A 27594-nucleotide genomic window follows, 5' to 3' on the forward strand; every position below is an offset into this window, starting at 1 on the left:
TATATCTCCCCAGAAGGAGAATCTATGCACTACACAAATTCAAACTTTTCAGGGATGGGGATTCCAGGGCAAATGATCTGGTTTTTTATGTTTGCCATTTCCTTAATAATAAAATGTGAATTGCACTGTCATATCTCCACTCTGTTGTAAAGCATGGTTGGGGCAGGTCCCCCTCTCATTTACCCTCAAAGGCTCTACCTCCATCCAAGTACCTCAGTACAACACTGTTGGTTTGAATTTTCTGACACACAGATCTTTAAAGAATGCGTTCAAACAGCAGGCACTATTACACTGTCCTCATCCATGCTGTAGATTTCCCACACCATTAGCTGACACCAGAGATGTGGAAGTTTCTCATTTTTTGGAAAGTTAGTTATGTCAAATGATGGCTTGCTGGGGCACACAGGTGAAAGGATGTCTTGCTAAAGCAAACAAGGGGAAAGGATGTTTGGATGCAGCACACATGTGAAAGGACCCTTGATGAAGGAGTATAAATATGACCCCACGGACAGTGGGAGACGAGCACTGAGCATTGGTTTGGTTTGCTCCGCTTCGCCGTTCTTCACTACAGATGCACATGTATTGGTTCGCCTTACATAGCATTGTTGAGCTCAACTTGTGATAACACTGCCATGGAGAGAAGAAACTCCCCAAGAACTGCTTGGGAGGTTCCTGCGGCCGCTTGCTGCTTCAACAGCCTTGCCTCAGGCTGGTTGGCCAGCCCAGAGATTTCTTCAGGATTGAACTACATATAGTTGCTGGTTTGTGCCTGGTGTCTGCCTGCCTAGAGGCTGCTGAATCGTGTTTGGTGTTTGCTCCAGGACTGAACTAACTGCTGCCCAAGAAGATAAAGCTCGCTCCCAAAGAACTATTGCTGAACAGGTCCAGTCCCCTCTTATCCTAATGACCTCTGCTGGGTGGCAGTGAGCTAGAGAAGAGGTTGAACCCTTATTAAATATAAGTTGCAGAAAGTTTATGCCTACACACCAGTGTGCGAAAGCGTTCCTGGGACAAAGAATTGAGGATGTACAATGTTCCCTTAAAGGCACAGCAGGTGTCGGGAGGGATGTGACGTCTGATGGTAGTCTGTGCAGGTGGTGATGACACCATATTGCTTGGACTGTGAACAATGACCTTGGGAGGTGTGTGCATGGAGCTCTATGTACCAGAAGTAGTTAGGGTTGCTCAACTCTTAGCGGCTGAAGCTGCCTTTCTCCTCCTCTGTCCAGAGCCCACCTACATCGAAGGACAGAGGCCCCTCTCAGTTCTTTGATGAGGAGTAAGGGACATTCACACACTTGGAGTCGCTGGCCCCATGCCAGCAGCTTGGGCAGGCAGGGCAGGATGTCACTACGGTTCTGTAGTTGCCGACAAGTTTCTGTTCCTCTGGCCCTCAGTCAACGTGTTGGGAGGAGGCAGGTCAGGGGCTTTTTTGCCTGTTGGGAGGCTAAACCTTCATCCTCATGCCGTACGAAACTGCCACACAAATGCTATGGTTTTACTAGTCGTGTCCCCCAAACTCAGGTATTGAAGTCCTCACCCCCAAGGCTTAGGAAGTTACTCACATGAGGTGTGACTAAATAAAAAAAGTAGGGCCTCACGAAAGGGGTAAGTTCCTATTAAAGGGGGGGCCCAGAAATTTCCTTATAACCTTATACTGTGTAAGGACAATACGCAGCAACATGCCACCATCTTTGTTTTCGATTTATGAGTATGAGTGTTTTACGCGCATGTGTATCTGTGCACTGTGTATGTCCATGGTGCCTGTGGAGGCCAGAAGAGGACGTACTGATCTCTTGGAACTGGAGTTACAAGCAATCGTGAGCCCCTATGTGGGTGCTGAGAATAGAACCCAGGTCGTCTGGAAGACCTGTGGAGCTGTTCTCAACCACTGAGCCAGCTCTCCAGCCACCTCCTCCTCTTCGTTGTTCTTCCTTTAACATTTATTTATTGGGCACAGCCATACCAGGGCATATGTTGGCTGTCAGAAAATCGCATCTGAGTATCAGAGCAGACTGTCATGTCTGTCGAGCAACCGCCTTCATCGGCTGTGCTGCCACCTCAGAGCTACCACTGCCTTTCTAACAAGGACACCAGTCCAGTGGGTCAGGACCAGTAATGTCAACGTTGTCTAATCGTCTAAAGAGACACTCTCTGTCAGGTGTCCGGCAAGCTAACGAGCAGTGCCGCAGTGGACCCCTCAAGCTTCTACTCTCGATCCCCACAGTTCTGTTTGTGGAGAGCAAGTCCTGCAGCCCACAGCTATCCTGTGTGTGAGTAGGCTGGGCTGCCTCTGTGAGCCCCTGAGATAGAAACCGGCATGTCCGGCTGGTGAAACCACTGCCATTTTCTAGCCGGCTCTGCAGCGGCTGCTTGCACCGAGTTGGTGCACTGTGGGACCGGCGACTCCCGCTTTGCTGGGCTCCCTCTTCTCACACTGAGTTGGGTTTCTCGGTAAGTGAGAGACGGTCAAGCTGACAGAACTCTGGATGAAAACAGCAGGGAGAAAACCAACAGAGAAACAGAAGTCATAAGCTAGTCTCTTCGCGTCTGAACCCAGATCTAAGTGGCTGCGTCTGGGATTTCCCAAGCCACTATACCACATGGGGCTCAGGTATGACAAACTGGGCGGAAATGTTAACCAACCTCCATACTGAGATGTCTGTGTTGTTGAGCCCAAGACCACCTTATCCTTTCTTTTACATCGAGTCACTGGCCTTTGTGGGGCTGATGGGACGGGCTGGCCACCCCTAGAGCAGGTACTTCAGTCTAGCTGACTGCTCGGGGCTTCCTGAAGGGTGCTACTGAACACTAGGGTTCCTGTGGCCTACAAGGTCACTCTTGTCCATCATCCCTGAGCAGTCCTTGCTCTGAGGTCCTTCCCTGACGGTGGGCCATGTCACCTTAGCTGACTCCGTGCCCGTGTTCTACCTTAGATGCTCTTGGATTGCTAAAGTTGCTTCCGGTTCTGCCGGTACGGTGCTACTCGTGTGATACGCCATAGCCTTCCCACCATGTCCATCGCCCCCAGGAACTTCCCTGAAACTGTGAGCTGGGGTTGAGCTAGAGGAAAACACGCTAGATGTAAGAGTCATACCGTGGGTGACTTACTGATGCTTCCAAACCAGCCTGAGCAGGCCGCTTTTAATGAATGAGGAAGTGGTGTTGGGTGTGGCAACCCTGAGACCCCATGGTTATGTGGTAACAAGGTGTGTTTAATGGGGTTCAGGTTCACAGTTGTTGATCGTCAGTGGACAGGCTATAAATATCAGCAAAAGCTCGACCCCAACATCTGTAGACCTGGACTGTGATTTCCTGACCGGGGCCTTTGAGAGGCCCTGAAAACAGGAGGTTCATGGAGCCCCAGGTAGCTTGCCATTGAGCCTCAGAGACAAGCTGTGCAAGCTTGAACTTAGACAACTATGGAAAGTCTTATTTATTTTGTGTCAGTCACTCAAGGCTGGCCTCTTATCAGGCTCTCCCTAAGCCAATGTGAATGAGACTATAAGATGTAAGCCAGTGGGAATGAGACCATCGGATATAAGCCAATAGGAATGAGACCATCAGATATAAGCCAATGGGAATGAGACCATCGGATATAAGCCAATGGGAATGAGACCATCAGATATAAGCCAATGGGAATGAGGCCATCAGATATAAGCCAATGGGAATGAGACCATTGGATATAAACCAATGGGAATGAGGCCATCAGATATAAGCCAATGGGAATGAGACCATCAGATATAAGCCAATGGGAATGAGGGCATCAGATATGCCATGTCGAAATCAGAGGTGGTTAAGGTCAGTCTTCTTCATGATGATGAATCAATTCCAGATGTGGGATCTGGGATCATCTAGAACTCAGGCCAACCTGAGGCTGTATCATTTATTCCTTCCTCTGAGCCATGTGGATCAGAAGGCAAGAGTGACTTCTGTAGTCCTATAAGCAGTGAGGAGCCAGGGTTGTCTGCGTGATGCCAGGGACATCCCACCTCGGCCAGTTCAGTTCATTTCCATGTACCCAGATGATGAAGTATCCCAGATGATAGAAACTCAAGCAAGCCGGCATAATGAGAACCGAAAGTCTCCCCCAGCTGCATGTGAATTCGAGGTGCTTCAAAAGCAGCGTGAACCCACGGTTCCTTTCTAGGGAAGGGCAGTCTCCTGCATCTGTGTAGAGATGGGAAGTGTCCAGGGCCCCGTTCCTGCTACTGCCTTGCTTCTGTCCCAGCTTTCTAACATCACTCTAGGCTCCAAGGCCAGAGTTCTCTTTCAGAGCCCCCATCCTGAAAACCACTTCCTTCTTCTCCATCAGAGACCCTCTCACATATGGTTACTGTATATAACACAGTCCATTAGCTAGCTACATCACAGCCAAGGCCGCCATACTGGGCAAACTTGATTTCACCATGCTAGCCATCCTTTGATCAGCATGTAAATCCTTCAAGGTCAAGGACTTTGTTTGTTTGGTTCCTGCTCTCTCTCTCTCTCTCTCTCTCTCTCTCTCTCTCTCTCTCTCTCTCTCTCTCTCCCCCCTCCTCCTCTCTCTCTCTCCTCTCCCTGGGCCCTGAATGAATGTCTGGTGATGGGAGAAATGGATTCAGCTCCATAGAAAAAGTCCTCAGCAGCCTTACTAACCGAATCCACCACTCCAGATGACTCAACACGCGATAGAGCTGGTTCTTCCACACCTGAGAAACAAGGGTAATAATATCCATTTTTAAAAAGATTATCTGTCGGGAGTAAATGGAAAGTGGCCTTGCTTTGTGCCACACAATCATTGGTGGCCTTTTACGATGTTGCTGAGACAAGGACAGGAGAGGCATGGGTGCCAGAGCCCTGGGTTGTCACTCACCTTGCTTACCAGAAATCACTGGTGTTTTCCACCAAGGGCCAAACAAAGACTGTCCTGGGGGCGCTGAGGTTTTCATACTTCCTTCCTCCAGTAGCAAAAATGTAGGTAGCTGACTAAAGTCCACTAGGTGGACAGGACCCCCTTTCAAAGAACATTGCAATTATCTAGATGATATGTAATTTCCAAGAATCAAGAAGTATTCCACAGACTAATAATTCTGAGACAAAAAAAATTTGCATGTCACAGTGAAATCATTGACCTAGTTACATAAGGTGCCTTCCTGCCTTCACCTTGGCTAGCTTCACATGGTCTGCAGTGTGTTGAAGACAGAACACTTGTGGTAAGACACCCACCCCCGGGAGGGCGAAGAACAAGCCACACGCTGCTTTGAAGAGTCCAGCCCCAAGCAGAACTGCAAGGGCAGACCCTGTTCTGGCCACCTGCAGTTTGAAGTCATCACTTTCAATCCCCCTGTGACTAGGGCCAGGGTCTTCACACCTGCGAGAGGAAGCAAAGATCTAAGCGATCTGAATTTTAAGAGAGAAACTGCAGCTGTCGGTTTGTGGGCCGGAACATTATTGGTAAGTTTTGTTTCATCTTGGACTCTGGGAAACACTAGGTTTCTGCTGTTGTTGTAAATGGTAGGCTTTGAAGGCAGGAGAATATTGTGGTGGTCACATTACCAAGTCCTGGGTGCTTATGAACTTGGGTTCCTTCAGTCCTGTTGAGATGAAAGACAGGTGCTCGCTTGGGTGCCGTGAGTACTCTATGGAGCTTAGAACGTCAAATGTTACTCCAACCACGTCTAGGGTTGGGAAGGAGCCATGCCCTTGGATGCTGCAGGAAAGGAGTCTGAGTCTCAGCTGTCCAGGTGTTAGGGTCTCTGCCCTTTCTACCCCACAAGGAGATAGAATAGGATGCATTTTTGTTTGGTTAGATTTTTAGACAAGGTCTCAAATATCCCAGGCTGGCCTTGACCTTGCAATGTAGCCAAGGATAACCCTGATCCTCCGCCACTATCTCCTAAATGCTGAGGTTACCAGCATGTACCCTGTACCAGGTTTTCTGAGCTGCTGGAAACTGAACCACTAGGCAAGAGCTCTACCCTGCCTCTGCCTCCCTCTCCTCTCCTCTCCTCTCCTCTCCTCCCTCTCCTCTCCTCTCCTCACCTCTCCTCTCCTCTCCTCTCCCTCCTTCTCTCCCTTGCCTCCTTCCTTCCATTCTTCCTTTCTTCCTTTCTTCCTTTCTTTCTTTCTTTCTTCCTTTCTTCCTTCCTTTCTTTCTTTCTTTCTTTCCCTTCTTTCTTCATTTTCAAGACAGGGTTTCTTCGTATAGCTCTGGCTGTCCAGGAGTTAGTTCTGCCTCTGCCTCCCAAGCACTGGGATTAAAGACGTGAACCACCACTGCCTGGCCTGACTTCAGTTTCTTACCGTCGACTAGTGAGCTCTGGATAACTTATTGGGAGCTTGCTGTACTGCCCTCAGCCTGGATGCCTCTCCAAGGGAGATGCTCAAGTCTGCCTTCATCTATACTGACTGTTAGTTTAGGCACAGTTCTGATAAACAGGGCTGTCTGATTTCTCAGCCTGGAACTTCTAGAAGCAAGAAGTCCATGGGAATGCCAACCAATGAGGCAAGAGAGACTCTGAGTTCCTGGGAAAGGCTGACAGAAACTGCTAACACAGGCACGCCTAGAATACAGCATCGAGTCACCACAGCCCTACTGTAAGGCAGTCAGCACTTGGCCAAGAAGCATGGGAACACTTGCAATTCGAGAGACCCCTCTGGAGAAGCACTGTCTGTAACAAGGACAGGAAGTGCAGATTCCACAAACGCAAACTCTGGGGTCCTTGTTACCCAGGGCTGTACTGGGCAGCAGGGTGAGCCGCAGGGTGGTCCCCGAAAGTGGATGAAGCTCAGTAGAGGAAATGGACCCAGAAGAGTAGGGAAGGGTTGAGGCAGAGGGGCAAAGCCAGGACAGAGGAGAAGCCTCTGTCTCAGGCCGACAGAAAAAGCAGCTGGTGAGCCTGGAGCCCACCAAATAGAATGCACAAATCCACCGAACACTTCTGCGCAACTCTCAGGAGAAGTCAGGATGGCGCGATTGGTCAGAAGACATTCTTCCGATAACGTCGACTTCCAAGTGAAAGTGACAAACTTGTGGGTTTCTTGGTGCTCTGGGTTAGTGTCATTTAAAGATGGTGTTGTGCTGTGGCCATGACAGCATCGGATGTCCCTGCTGAGGCCTCCTGAGCCCTGGCTTACCTGGAGACCTCCTACCTAATAATATCTTCTAAGTCAGTCCCAGAAAGAGGAAATGAGCAGAAAAAGAGAGATCGTAGCCAAAATAGATACCGCAAGCTCCTGCCCTCAGCCCGGGCGCATCTCCCAGGGGACATGCACCTTCATCTATACTGACTTATTTTAGGCACAGTTCTGATAAATAGGACTGTCCAATGTCTCATCTTGGAACTTCAAGAAATAAAGAGTTCATGGGAATGCCAAGTAATGAGGCAAGAGAGACCCTGAGTTACTGGCAAAGGCTGACAGAAACCTGCTAACACAGGCACGCCAACTCCATACACTCACACAGGGCCACTGCGTCAGACTCACAGTCCTGGGAGCTTGAAACTTCTTCAAAGCCGCAGAAAAGATGCTCACCTGTCCTTGGCCTGTGAGCGAAGGCCAAGGAAGGCAAGACAAGGCTAGAAGGAACTGAGTCGGGTGTTACGTTACAGCATGGTTTTCCCTTGTGGGGCTTCACGGCCAGTGTGTAAGATGCTCAAATGGGTAGCCTTCACTGACAGTGAGGTAGGAACCGATGTCTGCAGGGACCAGCAGTCATCACTGGTGTTGCCAAATACAATGCAGCAAACTCCCAGCGAGTGGTTCAGAGCTCAGTGGTCATGGTAAGAAGCTGAGTTCAGGCCAGGTAGTGGTGGTTCGCGCCTTTAATCCCAGCACTTGAGAAGTAGAGGCAGAGTTAGCTCCAGGATGGACAGAGCTACACAAAGAAACCCTGTCTTGAAAAGCAAAGACAGACAGACAGACAGATAGAGGGAGGGAGGGATGGAGGGAGGGAAGGAAGAGAGAGGGAAAGGGAGAGATTGAATTCAGAATCTAAGGAAGGGCGGGGCAGAGGCCCTGGGTTTGGTCCCCAGCACTGTACGAAACTGGATTTGATAGCACACACCTGTAATGCTAGCACTCCAGAAGCGAAGACCAGAGGATCAGGAAAAGGGTCACCCTCAGCTACACAGCCGGCTGGAGATTAGGCTAGACCACAAGAGACGAAATGTAAAGAACACTCCACGGCCAAGGAATGAATCTCACCAACCATACATTTCCTCTTACTTGTTAAAAATGTTTCTATATGACAAGCAGTAAAAACCCTACAGAGGACCAAGCAGAGAGGGGAAACCGAGAAGAAAAACGAAAGGCAGGTAGAAGAAGAGATGTCTACCTTAAAAGCCAAGGAGAAATCTAGGGGTGGTGTTCTAAGACATTCATGGGTAGGACAGGATAGCCATCCAGGACCAGGGTAGGGCTGGGCAAACTCACCACAGCAAACAGCCACACTGCTAAAAATGGCTCCCCACAGCCCTGGGGACAAGGGGACCTAGTATTTAGTGTGGGCTGCCCTGTGGCCACGTCTGTATTTCCTTTCAGCTCCTTCTCTTCCATGGGGCACAGCAACAGAACTCACATTTGCTCTGCTCCCTGCGCCTGACTCTGAGGCCCTAGGCCAGGAGCTCTGTCTTTAGGAGTTAGTAGGACATTTGATAACTGCGACCTTGTGCTTCAGTAGGGCTTACCACTTAGCCCAACAGGGCTAGAGGGAGTAAGGATGGCAGGGCAGGGGTGGACCGTTCCCGCCTCTCTCCAGGCCTCCTAGCCCAGCATGTACATTTAGGTGTCATCACCACAGAAATGCATCCATGGGCGCATCTGGGTAGCCAGCCCTCGCTGGAGCGAGTGTCTCAGTCCACAGGGTCTGTGATGCTTGGCAGCTGCTATGACATTTTTGCCCTTCGACGCTGAAGTGGGGGCCACCCATCTCTGTAAGTCAGGGTGGCTTTTTCCGGCAAGCAGAATGGAGTTGAAGGCCCTAAATCTGGGTCAGGGAGCCCTGCAGTAAACCACTGGAAGACCCAGACCCTTTGCTCAGCTAACTTTTCTAAGTGGGGAGGTTTCCTACGTGAGTACTGTTTCCAGCAGTGGGTGTTGGTGTACAAAAACCTAGGCGTTTCACAGTTCTGACAGCTGGCTCACTGTGTGACTGATAGTCTCATCCAGGGACATCCAGGAAGTAGAGATGTAGACACCAAGCTGCTCTTAAGGACCTAGACTACCCCAAAATCTCTCATCATGGTCCTGTGCGCTTACTCCTGGCGGATGTCCATCTGGGTGTGGCTTATCAGTTCCTACATTTACTTGTAGACTTAAGTGAGAATTAAGCTGTATGTTTGACACTCCAGCCAGAGTAGTTTAATTTCAGGACGTCGAAAAACTGTTTTCAAAGGCTTTGGTAATTTTACATGATCAAATCAAAATGTCCTATTCAATAAAGAGCAACCAACTATTGGTTTGATGGAGATCATGCTTGGGAAACAGTGACCAGATAGGGTCTACCCAGTCCAGGTCCCACCCAGTGCAGGACAATAGCCATAAGCATGGTGTCTCTCTAAGTTTTAGAACAGCTCCACAAAAGGGAAGCTCCTGTGATCAGAAGAAAGGATGCCAAACCTGCTCTGTCTCTCAAGGAACACCTGCACTGCAGCACCACAGACAGCCCCGACCCCGCCCCAAGGCAGATAGCCCCTCCCCCACCGACAGACCCTCCCCTAAGACAGCCCCGCCCCAAGGCAGCCCCCCCCACAGACAGCCCCTCTCCCACAGACAGCCCCGCCCCAAGGCAGCCCCTCCCCCACAGACAGCCCCTCTCCCACACAGTCCCTCCCCCACAGACAGCCCCTCTCCCACAGTCCCTCCCCACAGACAGCCCCTCTCCCACAGATAGCCCCTCCCACACAGACAGCCCCTCCCACACAGACAGCCCCTCCCACACAGACAGCCCCTCCCACCCAGCTCCAGCACTTTAATTTTCAGGTCTATTTTACCATCCCTCGGAACACAGGTCCACAGGGCCTTCCTCTCCAGCTGTTGAGTGGTGGCAGTTGACAGGAGAAAGAGGTGCCTTCCGTTTCTGAGTGTCAGGTGATGTGTCTTTTCCCATCTGAAGGCACTGGCCCATGTTTTCCCAAGGTGCAGTGGGGAGCTGGATTATCCTCCACATACAGGACAGTTGCACTCCTCCATGGTCACTACCCCCTGCCATGGAGTCTGACTTCCTTCTCCTGCTCCCTCACTCCACTGAGTGTATCCTCACCTGCAGAGGAGCAGACTGCCTGAGTCCCAGTCCTCAATACTAACATCACTGTGAGGTGGAAGGGACCCCCTTTCCAGCTTGGCTTTAACACTGAGCTTTACATATCCCAGGAAGTTCTAGGAAACCCAGAGGGCGTTAGTCACTCGAGGCCAGCTTCCAGAAAGGGAAGAACCAGAGGGGAAGTGATCAGGAATTGCTGCACCGTTCTTACTGGTTAAGGGTTGCATCCTATTGGATGACAGATGTTCATCAGGGGATAGTAAGTCCTTTAGCTGTCCCCATGGACTCTATGTGTTCATTCTCCAAGGTCTCTTCAGCTCCTCTCCCCACTGTCTCTCTATCACCATCCCCATGGTCTCCTTGCCTTTGTTCCCTGCAATCTTCTCCCCAGTCTGTGTGCCCCTATCCCCCAGGGTCTCATGAGCTCTACACACACACACACACACACACACACACACACACACACACACACACACACACCATGAGCTCTGCATCTCTGTTCCCTGTGTCTCTCTCTGTGTGTCTTTCTTTCCTGGACAGTCTCTACATCCCTGTCCTCTGCAGCTGAGACTGAAGCCAGAACGGATTGGGAGACCGTATGAAAAGTGAGAGGCCATACAAAGCATGAGATGGCATTAGCATGAGATGGCATTGCAGGGTGACACTGAAGAGTGAGTGTACAAATCTCTTGTGGCAGTCTCCTGTTGGAGTCCCTGCCGGCCTTTCCATTCACTCCTTCCCTGAAGTAGAGCTTCCTCACGCACATTCATAGCAAGAGGAGATTCTCCCGCTGCTGGGCCCGAGCTATTAGACACACAGTTGCCTTTCATGAGCAGCTCCACCCTACAGATGTTCCTTTAATCGCTTTTCTCTCCTGCCTTTCCCAGCCCCCACCCCCATCCCAGGAACCTGGACTTCTGGATAGTACTTTGGTTCCTTTCCCTTGCTTTGATTTGCCCTTTGACCTTAGTTGGTACCTCTTTGGCCCTCACGCTCTCTCTGTGTCTCTGTCTCTGTCTCTGTCTCTCTGTCTCTGTCTCTCTGTCTCTCTGTCTCTCTGTCTCTCTCTCTCTCTCTCTCTCTCTCTCACACACACACACACACACACACACACACCCCTCTCTTCCCGTAGCCCCTCATGGGACTCAGTTATAACTGCAAAGCTGTGTCACGTCACCGGAGTCCCTCTGAGTCTTTACTGATGCCAGCCTTATTTTACCCATGCAGAGGCAGACCTAAGACACAACCAGTGTCTGGCTTTGGGAGCCTAGTTGGGTCAGGAGTGCCCAAGAGTCTGCAGGCCCACATTCTTTGATGTCCTCCACCTGAGAACCTTAGATGACACTCAATTCCTGTCCTGCTTACTGGAAGATGGAAGCTTAAACACATTTCCTAGCAACCCATCAATCCCCCCAGCTGTCTCTGGACTTTGTGCCAAATGAAAGGTTCACGTTGACAGCATCCCGTAGGGAATGGAAAGTGCTGCTGTACATTGCACTGTTGCCGACAGAGGGACTTACTGTCTATGCACCTTAGAGTATCTGCGCAGAGGTGCTGTGGCATTTCCCATCTGTGGGTGGAGCTTGTCGTGGGGCATTCCCAGATAAAAACAAACACACTTGACAGTTCTCAGGGTGATGTATAGTGTGGGTTTTTCTTTGCGATGTGGAAGAACTACTGAGCCAGAGAACACACAAAACACCGTAGAGCTCGAGAGACAGACCACAGCTCTACACCGTCTACAGAAGCCAGGGAGCAGAGGCCATTTGAACAGAAGCCATCTGGTGTGGGTTGAGAGCCCTAGAAAGCTGGGTGAGGGTGGGGAAGTAGGAGCTGGGGGAGGGGCAGCATTCTGTGGTTCACTTTACTCTCTTGGAGAAGGGAGGTCAGAAAAGTCCCCCTTTTCAGGGAAAGAAGATAGGCTTCCGTGGTGGTTTTACCACATTACTTTGGCCCCCCAAATGAAGGATTTCTCTTAATATTTTTTCTTTTTGGTCCTTAGCAAAGTTACATCTGTTTTATTGATTTTTATTTCTTTCAGGCAAGCCTATTCAGCCAGGTATAGGGTGCACACCTTTGCTCCTAGCACTCAGGAGGCAGACACGGGCAGATCTCTGCTCTACACAGTGAATTCCAGGACAGTCAAGGCTACAGGGTGAGATCCTGTCTCACCTCCATGACAAGCAAGGTCATGAAAAGAATGGGGAGGACTGGGAGGAAAGACAGGCCAGGTTCACACATCCCCAAGAATCCTAGGAGCCTGGCTTCTTCCTCCGTGCAGCCCGTGAATTCCCTGAGGGGTAATGAGACCTGCTTCTACTCCAGAAAGAAGCAGATGTCCCAGGGGTGCCGGAGCTGGGGGAAGAATGAGGGCAGAGGGAGGGGCTTTTAGCTTTCCTTCCTATGGGGGGAGGGGTGTATAATAGTTCAAGGTATGGAAGGACACAGGCACAGCACAGGCCTCCTACAGGCAAGAGGCCCAGGCCACTTGGAATACTCCGTGGCTTTGCCAGAGGACAGGAAATCAGAAAAGAGGGTGTCTGTCCAAAGAACAGGGGACAGCTGTGGTCACAAGGTCTGCAGACCCTTCACCTCCCATGGAGAGCCAAGGGCAGGCAAGCAGACTTTCCTGTAGGCAAAGGCAAGGCTTCCATGAAGTCTTCAGTGGAAAAGCTTGGCAGTGCTGGCAGTGAGCAGGACGCTGGGTGGGCAAAGATCCCATGGTGACAGCCAGTTCCGTGGAGGAGTGGAGCAGGGCAGAGCAAGGTTCTAGTTTTCCTCTCACATTCAAGCTGAGTTCAGGGTTCTGTGGTGCAGAAAGGTGTAAAATGAAGTGTATCCAGACTGAGCCAGTCGGGCCATGGGTGGCGAGGCCACGTGGTCAGCCTCTCTAGGAAGTGAGAGTAGGGGTCAGCCAGCCCTGCTCAGAACTGACCGCTGTGTCTCCCCTGTGCTATGTTCAGCGTTTCCTGGGACTTGCTTCCTGGCCACTGAGGTGTGAACAACTTCACAGTTCTGTGAGTCTGTGCTTCTCTTGTATTTAAACTACTGGAGATGAGAAGAAAAATCTCTTTACCCTGTGGAGCTGGAGAGATGGCTTAGTGGTTAAAAGCACTTGTTCTTGCAGAGGACCCCTGGGATTTGATCCCCGGTGCCCACATGGCAGCTCACCTCTGTCCATATCTTCAGTTCCAAGGGGTCTGCAGATGCCCTCTTCTGACCTCTTTGAGCGCCAGATGCACATGCGGTATGTAGACACACATGCAAGCAGAGTACTCACATACACATAAAAACAAGCTTTTTAAAAGAAGGGCTATGTGGCTCAAAGATAACTGTACCCAGGACCTCCCTTGAGGCATGGATGGCCTTGGAGTTCCCAGCCAGGAGTGTCCTCCCTCCAGCAATTGTCACTCTGCACATAACCTTGGAGAGGGTTCTTATGAATCCTGTAAATTTCAGGAATTTCCTCAACTGTAAACTTTGTCTACTTTTGAATCTTTTGATCCTCCCTCTCCCCTCCAGGAGGGAGTGCCTCAATTCAGAGGATCTAGCTCCACGGCAAACACACCTGAAAGTGAGTTTCCTAAGGTGAGCCCTCACCTGTTGCTTCCCAAGATCTGGCTAAGGACAGGGCAGTCATGGGAACCCTCACCAGGCATTTCATGCAGACAGGAGGCTCTGCTTTAGGGATCCCGATTTTCAATCTCACTGCACGACTGTTCCTCCATCTCTCTGTGCAAACCCTTCTACCACTCTCTTCAGTGCTTGAGGTAGGCGCCACTGTGGGAGCTGGCTGTAGCGTGAAGCACCATCTTTCTTGTGGCTGCAGGACTGCTGGGGGCACAGCAGGACACAACCCAGGCTCTAAACCCTATCTTCAGCCTCTGAACATTGCAAATGCTTACACTGCCTCCAGGCGGCCCCAGCATCCTCAGTCCCAGGAGACTTTGATAGGGACTCCAACACCTCAGGTGGAAAACAGCACAAAGGCTCTCTTCCATTGCGAAACCACAAAACCAAATTCTTCTCTCCTCTTTTTCCGCCCTGGTTTGACAACTCCTGGTCAGGTGATGGTGATGGTGATGGTAACGGTGATGGTATTTAATAATTCTTTTCCAACTTACAGGCTACACATGGTTAACCATTTGCATTCAGGCAGATAGGCGTTGCTTTTAAATAGGAAGTGGTGAGTTGGTGACTTTCTTCTGGCAATTCTAGCATCTCACTACCCGTCTCTCAATGAGCACCGCTGGTTGTGCCTGTCAACAGAATAGTCCTCCCACACTTAGGACTGGACAAGCACTGAGGCGGGGGTCCCTGGCCAGCCCACTTCGGAGCTCAGCGTTTCCTTGGGTGAGCATGCATCCCTTCCCAACGTTTTGCAGACATGTCTTAGCTTCTCAGACGTTCTCACCAATGGCAAGGATGCTTTCCTACGGGATGTGGGCACACCAAGCTTCTGTCCCTATGGTTCTGTTGGGTGGTTTTAGGAGAGGAGTATGTTTTCCAGAAACTGGCTCTTTCCATATGGCTTGCTGGGAAGTTTACTGTCACTGCCTCACACCAGAGCTTTGGAGATGGTATGGTTACTGCTGGTTTCTTTAGGAAGTATCCGAGAGACATTAGCCTGGAGAGAAGGGTGTGTAGGTGTGTGGCATGTGATATGTGTGGTGTGTGCGTGTGTATGTGGTGTGTGTGTGTGTGTGTTTGTGTGTGGTGTATACATGTGTGTATACATGGTGTGTGTATGGTGTATGTTTGGTGTGTGGTGTATATGTGTATGATGTGTGTGGTGTGTGTGTGTATGTGGTTTGTGTATGGTGTGTGTGTATGTGGTATGTGTGGTGTGTGTGGTGTATATATGTGAGTACATGGTGTGTGTATGGTGTATGTTTTATGTATGTTCAGTGTATGTTTGGTGTGTGATATGTGTGGTGTGTGTATATGCATATGTCGTGTATGTGTGTATATATGGTATGTATATGTATATGTGTATGTGGTATGGTGTGGTGTGTGTGTGGTATATGCATGTGTGTGCATGTATGTGAGTGTGTGTCTGTGTCTGTGTGTTACTAGGAATGGGATCTAGGGTATTGTGCATGCCAGACATGTATTCCACCAGTGAGCTATATTCCTAGATATAGTTTTGCTTTATTTTGAGACAGGGTCTCACTAGGGTGTATTGCCTGACTTCAAATTCACATTGTAGCCCAGGCTATTCTCCTGCCTTACCCTCCTGAGGACCTAGGATCACAGCAAAGCGCCACCAGGAACAGCTTATTGTTTTTGTCATGCTGGGAGTGAAGCACGGGCCTCAGGAAGATTAGACAACGGCCCTACCCTAGCTGCACTTTGTCCCAGCAATGTAATGTTTTCCTTATGACTTGTTATTTATTTTTTGTTATGTGTGTATGTGGGCGGGGACATGACTGCATTTGTGTGTGTCCATGGAAGCCAAAGGCAGCAGATCCCACAGGAGATGGAATTACAGGTTGTCAAGATCTGCCAAACCTGTGCTGGGGATGGACTCTAGTCCTCTGGAGGAGCAGTACTTGCTCTTAGTAATGAAGTCATCTCTCTAGGCCCCTAAGAATGCAATTCTTTACTTAATTCAGTACACAGAGAGATTTGAGATCAAACCCTAAGACACAGAGGCAGTGGGAGCTTTAGGCAATGCAAGTCTGTGTATCACGGGGCACTGTGGAGACCACAACCCCCTAAATATAAAACAGACACAAAACCTACATTCCAGCGATTCTTGAAGCAGTTAAAGATTTAAATCCTGCAAATAAATAAAGGCATTATTAGCTGTGCATATAACATCAGTCTGTACTCCCAGAATTCAGGAAACAAAGACAAAGAATTGTGGGTATAACTCCATCTTGTGTCAAACAGTGAGACTTTACCTCAAAAGACAAAGCAAACAAAATGTAGAGTATAAAGGTAGCTGCCAGACAAGGAAGCAAATCATTGGAAAATACCTTCTGGGTTCCTCCTAACCAGCTCGAAAGCAGAAGAAAGCAGTGTAGAGTGCGAGCTGCACTGAGGTGTAGAGAAGAGAAGCCAGCATGCTGGTGATTCCAGTGAACTTTCAATGCACACACCAAATACCCAGCATTGTAGTAAGAAAACTTATGACGGAACGAAGCTCTTGTAGGAATTGCATGGCAAAGTGACCCAGATGGTAGGTGACAGGGTGATGGGGGTAGGGGTGGGGGTTGGGGTTAAACACAGCTCATAGTCTCAGATGGGCCATGACCTATCTACTGTGACACTAACACGCTACTGGCCTGAAAGAGTAAGGTTGCAGCAGTAACAGACAGAAAGCAGTGATCTCGATGCCCCACATATGACTTGAATTTGGTTTGCAGCCTGTGCACAGCTGTACACACACACACACACACACACACACACACACACACACACACACACACACACCTTGTCTATGCATACTCTTTGGCACACTTCTGCATAGGTACTCATTCATACAGTCCTAGGTCAGTATAGTACATGTGTGCATATATATTCATATGTACAGACATGCACCTATCCATACACACCATTAGAAATGCTCATGTATAGACATCACATACAGGCCTATAGACACATGCATGAAGATTCGTGCATGCATGTACAAAAATCCATGCCTACATACCTGTACACATGAACATCAATGCATCTACACATATGCACATATACACATAAACAGACATGCACACACATACAGATCTGGGCACATGCAACACACTCTTTCCCTCCACCCCCTTCTCCCTGTCCCTCTCCCTTCCTCTCCCTCTCCCTCTTCCTCACCCTCTTTCTGGACTGCCTTTTTCTGTCCCATCTCAAAGCCAGTTGTAACCATTCTCCCAGGATTATCATTCCATTCTCAGGTGCCAGCTGAGGCTCTAATGGCCCTGACAGTGGGATGCAAGTCACCTTTAGAAAGTTTCTTTGCAGAGAATCCATGATGAAAACAGTTCTAGGGAACCATGTGTATGTTAAAGATTAGTTTTACACTGTGTTGAAAGTATTACTGGTGTTCAATTTTCCCTCGAGTAGCAGTTTCTTTTTCTATGAGGTTAAAAATTTACCTCTGTGGTGTTAAAACCCAGAGCAGAAGCAGGGTTGGCCCAGGCCATAAGCACAAATTCCACTCTGGCACTGTTTCTTCCATCAGAAAGGGGAAGAGGTGTTCCTGTGTGGTTTCAAACCTTAAATGCGAAAGCCATGAGCTAACCTAGTCATTTGGGTGCTGGGAGGAGAGAGAGAAGGCAGAGAGAAGAAAGAGGGAGGAGAGAAAAGAGAGAGCAGAGAGAAGGTGAACAGAAAGAGGGGAGAAGGTGCCTCTGAAAGAGCTGAAAAGCCATTCAAAGCCGTGCTGTCCCCAGGGGCTGGCTTCTGATTCTAGAGCCAATCCATAGAAGCTGGTCAAGAGAGTGAACACAGCTTGAGGAGAAGTTGATTTTTCCAGTTCAGAGAAGCACACACAGGGTGTAACAGGGGCCGGTATGTCAAAGAGAGGTAGTCACTGTGACTTGTGAAGCTTTCCTTTCCAAATCAGGTGGAACTGAAAGAGATGGGAAAGTCACTGCAGTCCATAGCCCAGGGACAGGCTCTAAGGAGCCTCTGTGTCTGCCTTTTGAGGTCAGTATTTTCTAAGATTCCTCCAGAGAACACTGACTGAAAAGGTCCCATAGGCAGTAGGTTGGTCAGCGGTGAGGGAACAGAGATACAGCTCCATAGTGTCACCCTTGGCAGTCCAAGGAATGCATGTAATCTTTTAGGGACCTCCACAGATGCCAAATCAAGTTTTATGAGTTTGACACAGAAAAGAACTTCAGGCATAGCTAATCTGACACAGATATGGAGATTTTATTAAAGTTATCTTAGGAAGTAAGATACATGGGAGGTCTGGGTGGGAGATTCTCTATGGATCACAGAGAGTAAGACAGCCAAGGATGCATGCATAAGTATCTGGGCATTAGTCATATGTGCCATTTGGTATCTCAATGTATCTCCTAAAATACTGTTGAGACACCTCCCCCTACCTCTTCTTTTGATATGTGAGATTATGGGGTGACGCTGATGATGTCTTGGATGGAGTTATCATATGAAGTTAAGCCAGGGCTGTACAGAGTTGAGCATGTGTCCTTCTCATGTGAATGGATTTCTGGTGGAGATGCCTAGAAAATTAAGGCCTTGCAGCTTGAAAGGGAAAAAAAATAACATGCAGAGGATGCACGGTCCTCACACGAGAGCAGGCTTTCCAGTAACCTACAGGCATGAGTGGGCACTTAACAAAGGAAGAAGTTCTTTCCCAGAGCAGGGCCAACCCCCTCTAATACCACCCCTACCCCACACAGATGATGGGGAATGAACGGAGTTCATGAAATGAAAAGGAACCCATGTTATCCCCACTCCTCACCAGATAGATGCCCCTGTAACTACCTTCCGTCTCCATGAGACCTCGCTCAGATCACCCATAAACTCCAGACATGTATGCAATAAGAAGTCTAGGCTCATGGGTCTCTGCTGATAAGCATCTGTAGACAGGACTCCTGGGTCTCTCGGGACCTTTAGCTCTAACTCATGCTCACCCATCTCCTACAGTCTCTGTTCTCTCGGGCTCTTGGTCCAAGAGTTCCAGCCCATCCTGTGTTCAACTTACCCCCTCAAACTGGGGGTCACCATGTCTCAAGGGGCCTGTGTTGCTGCAGTTGAACTGTCTGAAATTCTTCGTGTCACTCACATTATCTCTAATCCCAGGTAGAGTCCTGCTTTAGCATGGAGTAGAAGCCCCTCTTTCAAGTCACCATCTCTTGAGCCATGACGGATGCCCTCTCTAGCTGACCCTCCACTTCTGACGCTGAACAACACGTTATCAGGCTTGCTCAATCACCAAGGATCCCACACTCCTCCCTCAACCTCTAATCACGGTGGAAATCTGGCCAGAGAGCCAGGTGCAGATCTGGTACCGACCTCATTCTGAGCCTGGTGGTTTCAGTGGTTTTTTTGCCTAAAAGCTAAACAAACATTTATTTTGCTGAGCTAGGAGTCTCCTATCACTGCCACCAAGTTGGCAGTTCATGGTGGCCAAGCTCCCTTTCAGTTCTGTAGCCAGGGATCTGATACCAACCTCAGTTGTGGGGCAGATGGGCATATTCTCTTCTGGGCTTCTAATGCAGGATCTGCGCCTCTGACCCATTCTGTTGTGGGCAGGCCTCAGTTCCTGTGGCAGGACCCAGACTCCTATTTTCACAACAGCTGTGGGAGAGGGAGGGCCCTTGCTAGCCTCTCCAGGAAACCCGCTTGGCTTGTGGCTTTACTTCTGCCTTCAACATAAGCAGCACAGATGCTTCCTACCCCAAGCTTCCCTGTCTTCCGTCTCAGGCGAGAGAATCTTGAGGGCCAAGTACCCGCAGTTCTATCTGTCCCGTTCGGATATTCACGCAGGCTTGCTTATTCGCGTCTGCAGAGTCCCTTTGCCAGGTAAACTGATGTGCTCACAGGTTCCAGAGACTGAGGAGTAGACTCTTCCGATCTGTGAGCACAGCATTACTGGTGAGTCCGAGCACTGCCTCTGAGCAGCTGGTGTTAAGTGTGGAGGCTGAGTGGCCGAAGTGCAGGGAGACAATGTAGTGCAACCAATTTAAGCACATGCCTGCCTACCTTACAAGTGAATGAGAGTCAGACTATGGTTATTTTTCTTGGCTTTGACAATTACTGGGGAGTAATCCCTAATCTACCTTTTTTTAACTGCTGGCCTGGCTACCTACCTCCCCAGCAGTGTACCCCAGATACTTGCTGTTTCTCCTGGCCGTGTACTCATGGTTCCTCTCCTCTCATGGTGCCTTCTCCCCTCCCTCTCCCTCTTCTCCCCTCCCCCTTCCTCTCCCCCTCCCCCTCCCCTTCCTCTTCCTCCTCCTCCTCCTTCCTGTCACACCCAACCAGGTAACTCAAAAACCCACCCACCTCTAATCCCTCCATTAATTGACTGTAACCATGTTTATTTAACCAATAGCTTTACATTAAGGAACGAGGTTTACACAACAAAAATTCGGTGGTCCATCCCACTACCCAGCTGGTGGCCCATCCACTTGCACTTCCGGTATAGAATGTAGCATTAAAATACACAGCAGCAGAACAAACCTCATCAGGACATAGAGGATGTGGCTGTGCTCGTCAGCCGTGCCTGCTGGGATGGGCTTGGTGGGCTTCCTATCAAATAAACGCTAATGTCCTGCTCTGTCGAAACTCAGATTTTTTCAGAGCTGTTCGCTGTTTAAATGTTAATGCAGGAGGGCAGCAGAGACGGCTTAGTTGCAGAGTCTTCTCTGCTTCTTCCACAACTGAATCGTGCACTTTAGATCCAACGAAGGCACTGTTTGATTCGGCCCACATTAGCTGTACGTTGATTTCGGTCGTCCGCCTTATTATGTTTTTAGATTCTGGACGTTTTCAGACACAGTGAATGCGCTTCCTCTCTTTGTTCTTACACTTGATGTGAGGGATGAGAAGCTCTCGGCTGACGGCCTCGATGTCAGCCAGGGTCTGCCCCTGGGAACAGGTTCCCCGGGGATCCTCACCGCACTCACAGAGCAGCGGCCCATCCCACTGCCCAGCTGGTGGCCCATCCATCTCTTTGTGCCATCACAACAGACTACGCTTCCTTCTCTTGATAGCTTTCAAATCTCAGGTTTAGTCATAGATTTGCAAAGTCTGTCACACTTCCCTTTATCTGTCGTCTTGTGACCACGACTACCCCAGGCTTGGGACCAGCTTGATGGTTACAAGTCAGCAGACATGTGGTGTGGTGACCATGAAGCCTGGCGCCTGAGACTCCGTCATGATAGGCTTGCATGAGTCCTGACTCCATGCTCAGTGGTGACTCTTACCTTGTCTGTGTCTTCAGATAAATTGGAAAGCTTTTATCCTACTTTTTCACATGTGTGGAGCAGGTACGTATGTGTAGTCACGTGTGCGGGCACATGTGTGTGCAGGCCCAAGCCTGATGTCATGAATCTTCTTCAGCTGCTATTCCATCTTCTCCTTAAGGCAGAGTCTCTCAAACTTGGAGCCTGGTTAGTCTCACTAGCCAGTCGCTCTGGGGATCCGATCTCTCCCCTGGAGGCTGAAGTTACAGTAAGCCACCATACCTACCTGGCATTTATAAGGGATTTGGAGATCCAAACTCTCGTCCTCTTGCTTCATGGTGAAGCCATCTCTTTTTTTTTTTTTTTTTTCGGAGCTGGGGATCGAACCCAGGGCCTTGCGCTTGCTAGCAAGCACTCTACCACTGAGCTAAATCCCCAACCCCGAAGCCATCTCTTAAGCCTTGACTTTTGAAGCTTTTGACAGCAATTGAGCCTTCCCTGACATCTCACAGAGTGGGCAGCCTAAGAAAAATGTTCTCTGAGTGTCTGTGAGACAATTTTAAAGAGCAGACCAGAAGAAAATGCAATCTGAGAAACTTTCCCTCGTGTTTTGAAGATATAATAAACTTCGAGGAGACTTGGTGATGAGGAAGAATCTTTGGGGTGTTAAAGCACTTTGATATTTTCACTGGCACACATTGTAGGGGCCACACTGTGTCCCACGAAGGACCCCAGTGGCCTGGAGTGGGGAAAGGCCAAGAAGAGGCAGGCAGAGTGTGGTAAACAGTGACACTTTACTCAAGGTGGCTGACAGCGGGCAAAGTGCTGTGACTTTTAACAGTACTCTCACTGAAAAAAACCCCAAGGTTTCTCTCCAAAAGATAACATGGGGCAGTTTTTCATAGATTCCTTTAATAACGATTTGTTCTTTAGACTCTTTCTATACATACTTGTTTGAGAACTGCTGGCTTAGGAACATTTAAACACCAAGGACAACCACAGCACATGTTGCGAATCGGATGTCATACGTATAGTTTGCATGTGGTAAGACCCCGTGAGTGGATGTGTGAAAGAGGACGCTCTGAGCCTGAGAAACAACCCAGAGAGGTATTGCTGTGGGCAGCCTGACTACTGTTGTTTATAGGTTCACAGAAGAATAGGCTGAAGGATCTGGGCTTCCAGCAGCTCTCTTCTTGCTATCTTGACAGTCTGTTTTGCTCTCAATTCTCTAAAGGACAGAAAGAAACATTGAGTTAAGAATTCACCAACATCTTTTCATCCTCAAACACCAAGTCCCCTAACAGAAAAGGGAGGACCGTCTCCAGCGAACGCAGTACTGCTCAGATCAAGGTATGGGGGTGGATTGTAATCTGGACTCTACATGCTGTGGTGGCCCAGATACCAATCCGCAACCAGTGCAATTTCCTAGCAACAGCATGCACCATTCTTGTGGTAACCGTAGTGGTTGGTTTGACAGACTGATTCATTTCCAGGTACTGTGAGAGTCTGGCATTCAAGTAAACATGACAGTTATCTTTCTCTCCAAGAGTGCTGATTGCCAACCCAGCAGTGCTGAGATCAGCGTTATTCGGCGTTCCAGGGTGCTGGCCCAGCACACTCATCGCGTTGAGCCGAGATGGGGGCAAACTTACAAATCCTGGGTCTGTTGGACTTGTTTTGCCTTTCTAATCAGTAAAAGCAAGTTAAGACACCCTCTCTTGAATATAATGTGCATCTGAACAATTGTCTTCCTCTGTTACTGATGCCCTTGGGCCTGGCTTGGGAACCAGCCATAGACCCAGATCCTCCTGACCATGAGGAACTGCCATGGCCGTCACTGGCCATCCCTTCAGCAGGAGCTGTCAGGAGCTAGCTGTACAGGCCTGAGTGACACTGTGGTGGTTGCCATTGCCTGGTACCTTCTTGACTGCCTTCAGACTCATCTTTACTCTATGTCGTGGGTCAGTGCCTAGCCTCAGGAGACTTTTTAAAGCTTCCATTCTCCAACTGGTTATACTTGAATTCAGAAAGTGTGACTTCTCATAGTGCAGGTAAATATTTTCCTTACATGCAGAGGCTAGCTAGGCATGATACACAGTGTGGTTGGCTGACCTTCATAGTCTTTCACTCCAACAGTTTTCCCCACCAACACAAAGTACATGGGGAGAAATCACCATACTCCGTCTCTACCCAAACCCTTCCAACTAAGGAGCCAACCTGACCACTCCCCTGTTTTGGTCTCACTAACTCTCGCCAACAGTACTGCCCCATAACCACCTCTGCACTACCCTGAACCATCAAGCCTCCTATAGTGCTTCCTACTACCTGTAGCCCCCTACCCTCCCAAAATCTATACCAATCCCACCCTTCAGGGCCACCTCCATCCTATTGGCCCATACACTTTCTGTAGCTGTCCTTTGAGCTTCTCTACCACGACCTGTCGGTGAGAGGACATTTGTGTAAAAGAACACCCGATTGTTTTCAAAGTACCGTTACTTGGGCATAATGACACACAGTTGTTGAAGCAGACCGTTCTACTGTGTGGGAACACATGAGTCACTCAGGTTCCCCTCGACCTTTAGGTTCTTCCCAGTTTAGAGCTATTAGAAGGACCTTCTCTAAAAAGTCAAGTTAGTTAGCATTTTCACCTCTTGCCTGGGTGAATGCTAGGAGCCAGTCGTGCAGCCAATGCACAGCCAGTGTTACATGAGATGAACTCTTTGGTCCATATGTTTGTGTGACCTCGCGTGCCCCTAAACGCAGTCAGGATGATATCTGCAGCTGCTCCATGTCTTTGCAGACACCCTTGCCTTCTATGGCCATCTTTGTGAGCATCCATTCAGTGGTATGTCAGGGGGTTGTGACTTGGTATTCCCCAATAATGAATATAGCCAACGTCTTGTGTGTAGATTGACCATCCCATATTGTCTCTAGTGTCTTTCATGTGTGGAGTAGTTGGGATTCTTCATAAAGATGTGACCAGATATTGGCTTGCAAATGCTATTTTCCAATTCAACTATTTCAAGTATTTTGCAAAGAGCAGATTAAGTACAAAGTATTATCATTACTTTACAATACATGCTCTCCCCACTTTTTTTTTTCTTTTCTTTTTTTCAGAGCTGGGGACCGAACCCAGGGCCTTGCGCTTGCTAGGCAAACGCTCTACCACTGAGCCAAATCCCCAACCCCTCTCCCCACTTTTTAAAATAATTTATTTTTATGTCATGTGCATTGGTGTTTTGCCTGCATGTAAGTCTGTGTGAGGATGTCTGATCCTCTGGAACTGGGGTTACAGACAGTTGTGAGCTGCTGTGTGGATGCTGGGAATTGAACTCAGTTCCTCTGGAAGAGTAACCAGTGCTCTTAACCACTGAGCCGTCTCTTCAGACCCCGCTTTTCATAATTTATGTGAGAAGATTCTTCTGTTCCTCAGGTCACAAAGGTTTTCTTATGTTTTCCTCTAGATGTTGTCTGTCTCTGCTCTTGCATTTAGCTACAACCAGTTTGAGTTTACTTTTCTTGTGGTGGGAGGGGTGGGGTGAGACACAGCTTCTTCACAGAATATCCAGCTATACCAGTACTGTTATTTCAAGGTAGTTTTTCCACCATGGACTTACCTTGGTACTTCGTTCAAAACCAGCTGACTGTTTATATATAGCTCATGTATGGGCTTTGTGTTTGTCCCATGGATTCTGGCTCCTGCCTTCTCCTTCGTCAACATCCCCTGACCCTGACACTGAGACAGCCTAAGTTTTATAAGGAGGCCGTGTGAATCCTCCAACTCTTGAATTGTTTTCTCTCTTGAATTCGCCATAGAATCAGATCAGTTTGCCAGCTGCTCTATGTAAAAACCTCCAGAGCTTTGACAGTTTGTGTTGCGCTTACATACTCACTTGTGAAGAAATGCATTGGAATAGAGAGCCATTCAGTCCAATGCTAGACATCTCTCTCTTAAATCTGTGCACTCTTCTCTCAGCTATTAAAATTTCCAACATATAAATCTTGTTCGTGAATATTCTGGGGTTCTTTGTAATCCCTTCCTCCATCCTTCCCTCCCTCTTCCTGCCTTCCCCTCCTTTCTCTCCTGTCCTCCCTCCCTCTCCTTCCCCTTCCTGCTTTCCTTCCCCTTTGCCCTCCTTTCCTCCCTCCTGACCTCCCTCCTTTCCTCCCTCCCACCTACTCTCTCTCCATCCTTTCCGCTCTCTTCTTCTCCCTCTGGATCTTAATTTATCTTTTGCTATTTGTTTTGGTTTGTCCAGACAGTCTCACTGTATTCCAGACTGGTTCTGAACTCACTATCCTCCTGCCTTAGCCTCCTGAGTGCTAAGGTTACAGTCATGCATCACCACATTGGCTTCCAGCTTTCAGTTTCTAAATCTTCTTGCTAGGGCAGAATCCTAATGGCTTGATCCACAAGGCCTGTGTCTACTCAGGATGTCCATCCTAGTAAGCTTATGCCACATGCATGCAGATTCCTTCAGAGGCCAGAAGAGGGCACCATGTCTCCTAGAACTGGAGTTATTACTATGAGCCCCTGACAGGGTACTATGTGGTTGGGTGCTGGGAATCAAACCCAGGTCCTCCAGAAGAGCAGCAGGTGTTCTTAACCACTGAGCCATCTCTCTAGTCTTCAAATCACGAGCTTCTATTCACATCTAGATAACTATAGTTTTTGTTCTGTGACAGTTTCTTGTATACAATTAACTGGAATTTTGGGTGAAGACTTTTATGCAGATCAATTTTTTTTCCTATTATGACTTTTCTTAAGCCAAAGATTATAGACTGGCAATTCACAGTCTATAGCTAACCAATTCCGGTCAGGCTCATTCATTTGCGTGTTCTTTATGGCTGTTTCTGAACCACCAAAGCTGGCCCGAGTCACTGAGACAGAGCCCACAGTGTTTTCTCTCAGGCTTTTCCCAGTAAGGACCGGGAAAGCCTGTCAAGTGGATGTTTTCGCATCAAGCAACGTCCATTGCGGTGTGTTCTGATGGGGTAGAATGTTCCAGAACACAGCATGACTGCACACCTTGACTTTCCTCCTCCCTAGCTTCACCTCTGCTCTCCTAACATCTGTGCTAGCGAGCTTGAGGCTGAACTGCCCGCTTCACTTTCCACATCAGAGCTGGCTCTCCCGCCCACTCAGAGAACCATTCCTACCTGGAGCGAGCATCTACTTTATTTTGGCAGGGACCACGAGCTTGGCTAGGTATGGTTGCTTGGAAATGTGCTGTCACGATTTCTATTGCCTTCCAGGAAACAATGAATTTCACCGAGGCCAACTACGGAATGGAAGATTATACCGGCTCAGATTACTCCATGTATCCAGAGACCGAGCCATGCTATCTGCAAGAGGTCAGAGACTTCACCAAGGTGTTCGTGCCAATCGCCTACTCCTTAATCTGTGTCTTTGGCCTCCTTGGCAATATTATGGTGGTGATAACCTTTGCCTTCTACAAGAAAGCCAGGTCCATGACTGACGTCTACCTATTGAACATGGCCATCACAGACATACTCTTTGTCCTCACCCTACCATTCTGGGCAGTTACTCATGCCACTGACACTTGGATCTTTGGCAACACGATGTGTAAACTGATGAAAGGCACGTATGCGGTCAACTTTAACTGTGGGATGCTGCTCCTGGCCTGTATCAGCATGGACCGGTACATTGCCATCGTCCAGGCGACCAAATCTTTCCGGGTACGCTCCAGAACACTGACGCACAGTAAGGTCATCTGTCTGACGGTGTGGTTCGTTTCCATCATCATCTCAAGCCCCACATTCTTCTTCAACAAGCAGTACAAGCTGCAGGGCCGTGAGGTCTGCGAGCCTCAGTACAAGCTCGTCTCGGAGCCCATCACGTGGAAACTGCTGGGCATGGGACTCGAGCTGCTCTTTGGCTTCTTCATCCCTTTGCTGTTTATGGTGTTCTGTTACCTGTTCATCATCAAGACCTTGGTGCAGGCCCAGAATTCCAAGAGGCACAGAGCCATCCGAGTCGTGATCGCTGTGGTTCTCGTGTTCCTGGCTTGTCAGATCCCTCACAACATGGTCCTCCTCGTGACTGCAGCCAACACGGGCAAAATGGGCCGCAGCTGCAGCGCCGAGAAAGCCCTGGCCTACGCCAGGAACGTGGCTGAGGTCCTGGCTTTCCTGCACTGCTGTCTCAACCCCGTGTTGTATGCCTTCATTGGACAGAAATTCAGAAGCTACTTCATGAAGATCATGAAGGATGTGTGGTGTATGAGGAGGAAGAGCAAGGTGCCTACCTTCTTCTGTGCCCGGGTTTACTCAGAAAGCTACATCTCCAGGCAGACCAGTGAGACTGTAGAAAATGACAACGCATCGTCCTTTACCATGTAACACGAGAGCACAAAACAGCATGCCCCGAAAGCCTTTGTGAAAGTTGCTATTACATGTGAAAAAATAAAAAAAGAGAGAGAAAAAGAGAGAGAAAAAAAAAGAAAGTAAAAGAAA

General features: G+C 48.9%; 1 protein-coding gene across 2 annotated transcripts; it reads left to right on the top strand.

The window, feature by feature from the left end:
* The first annotated feature begins 5177 nt into the window (after positions 1-5177).
* Positions 5178-27594, top strand: Ccr6 (C-C motif chemokine receptor 6). 2 transcript variants are annotated; one of them, XM_032896340.1, is made up of 2 exons: positions 5178-5436; positions 26374-27594. In XM_032896340.1, the coding sequence occupies exon 2, from the start codon at positions 26380-26382 to the stop codon at positions 27478-27480; it is 1101 nt and encodes a 366-aa protein (XP_032752231.1). In that variant the 5' UTR covers positions 5178-5436; positions 26374-26379; the 3' UTR covers positions 27481-27594. The 2 variants fall into 2 exon arrangements, with proteins under 2 accessions (XP_032752231.1, XP_032752230.1); XM_032896339.1 differs by lacking the exon at positions 5178-5436 and adding an exon at positions 14474-14596 and having other exon boundaries at positions 26374-27570.

This window comes from Rattus rattus, chromosome 2, assembly GCF_011064425.1.
Source record: "Rattus rattus isolate New Zealand chromosome 2, Rrattus_CSIRO_v1, whole genome shotgun sequence".
Lineage (NCBI taxonomy): Eukaryota > Metazoa > Chordata > Mammalia > Rodentia > Muridae > Rattus > Rattus rattus.

Bases quoted from the DNA above. Each gene is read 5' to 3' on its own strand.
- Ccr6 (XM_032896339.1), top strand. From the start codon at position 14,483: ATGAGCACCGCTGGTTGTGCCTGTCAACAGAATAGTCCTCCCACACTT. The intron at 14,597-26,373 runs GTGAGCATGCAT...ATTGCCTTCCAG, and splicing joins GGAGCTCAGCGTTTCCTTGG to GAAACAATGAATTTCACCGA.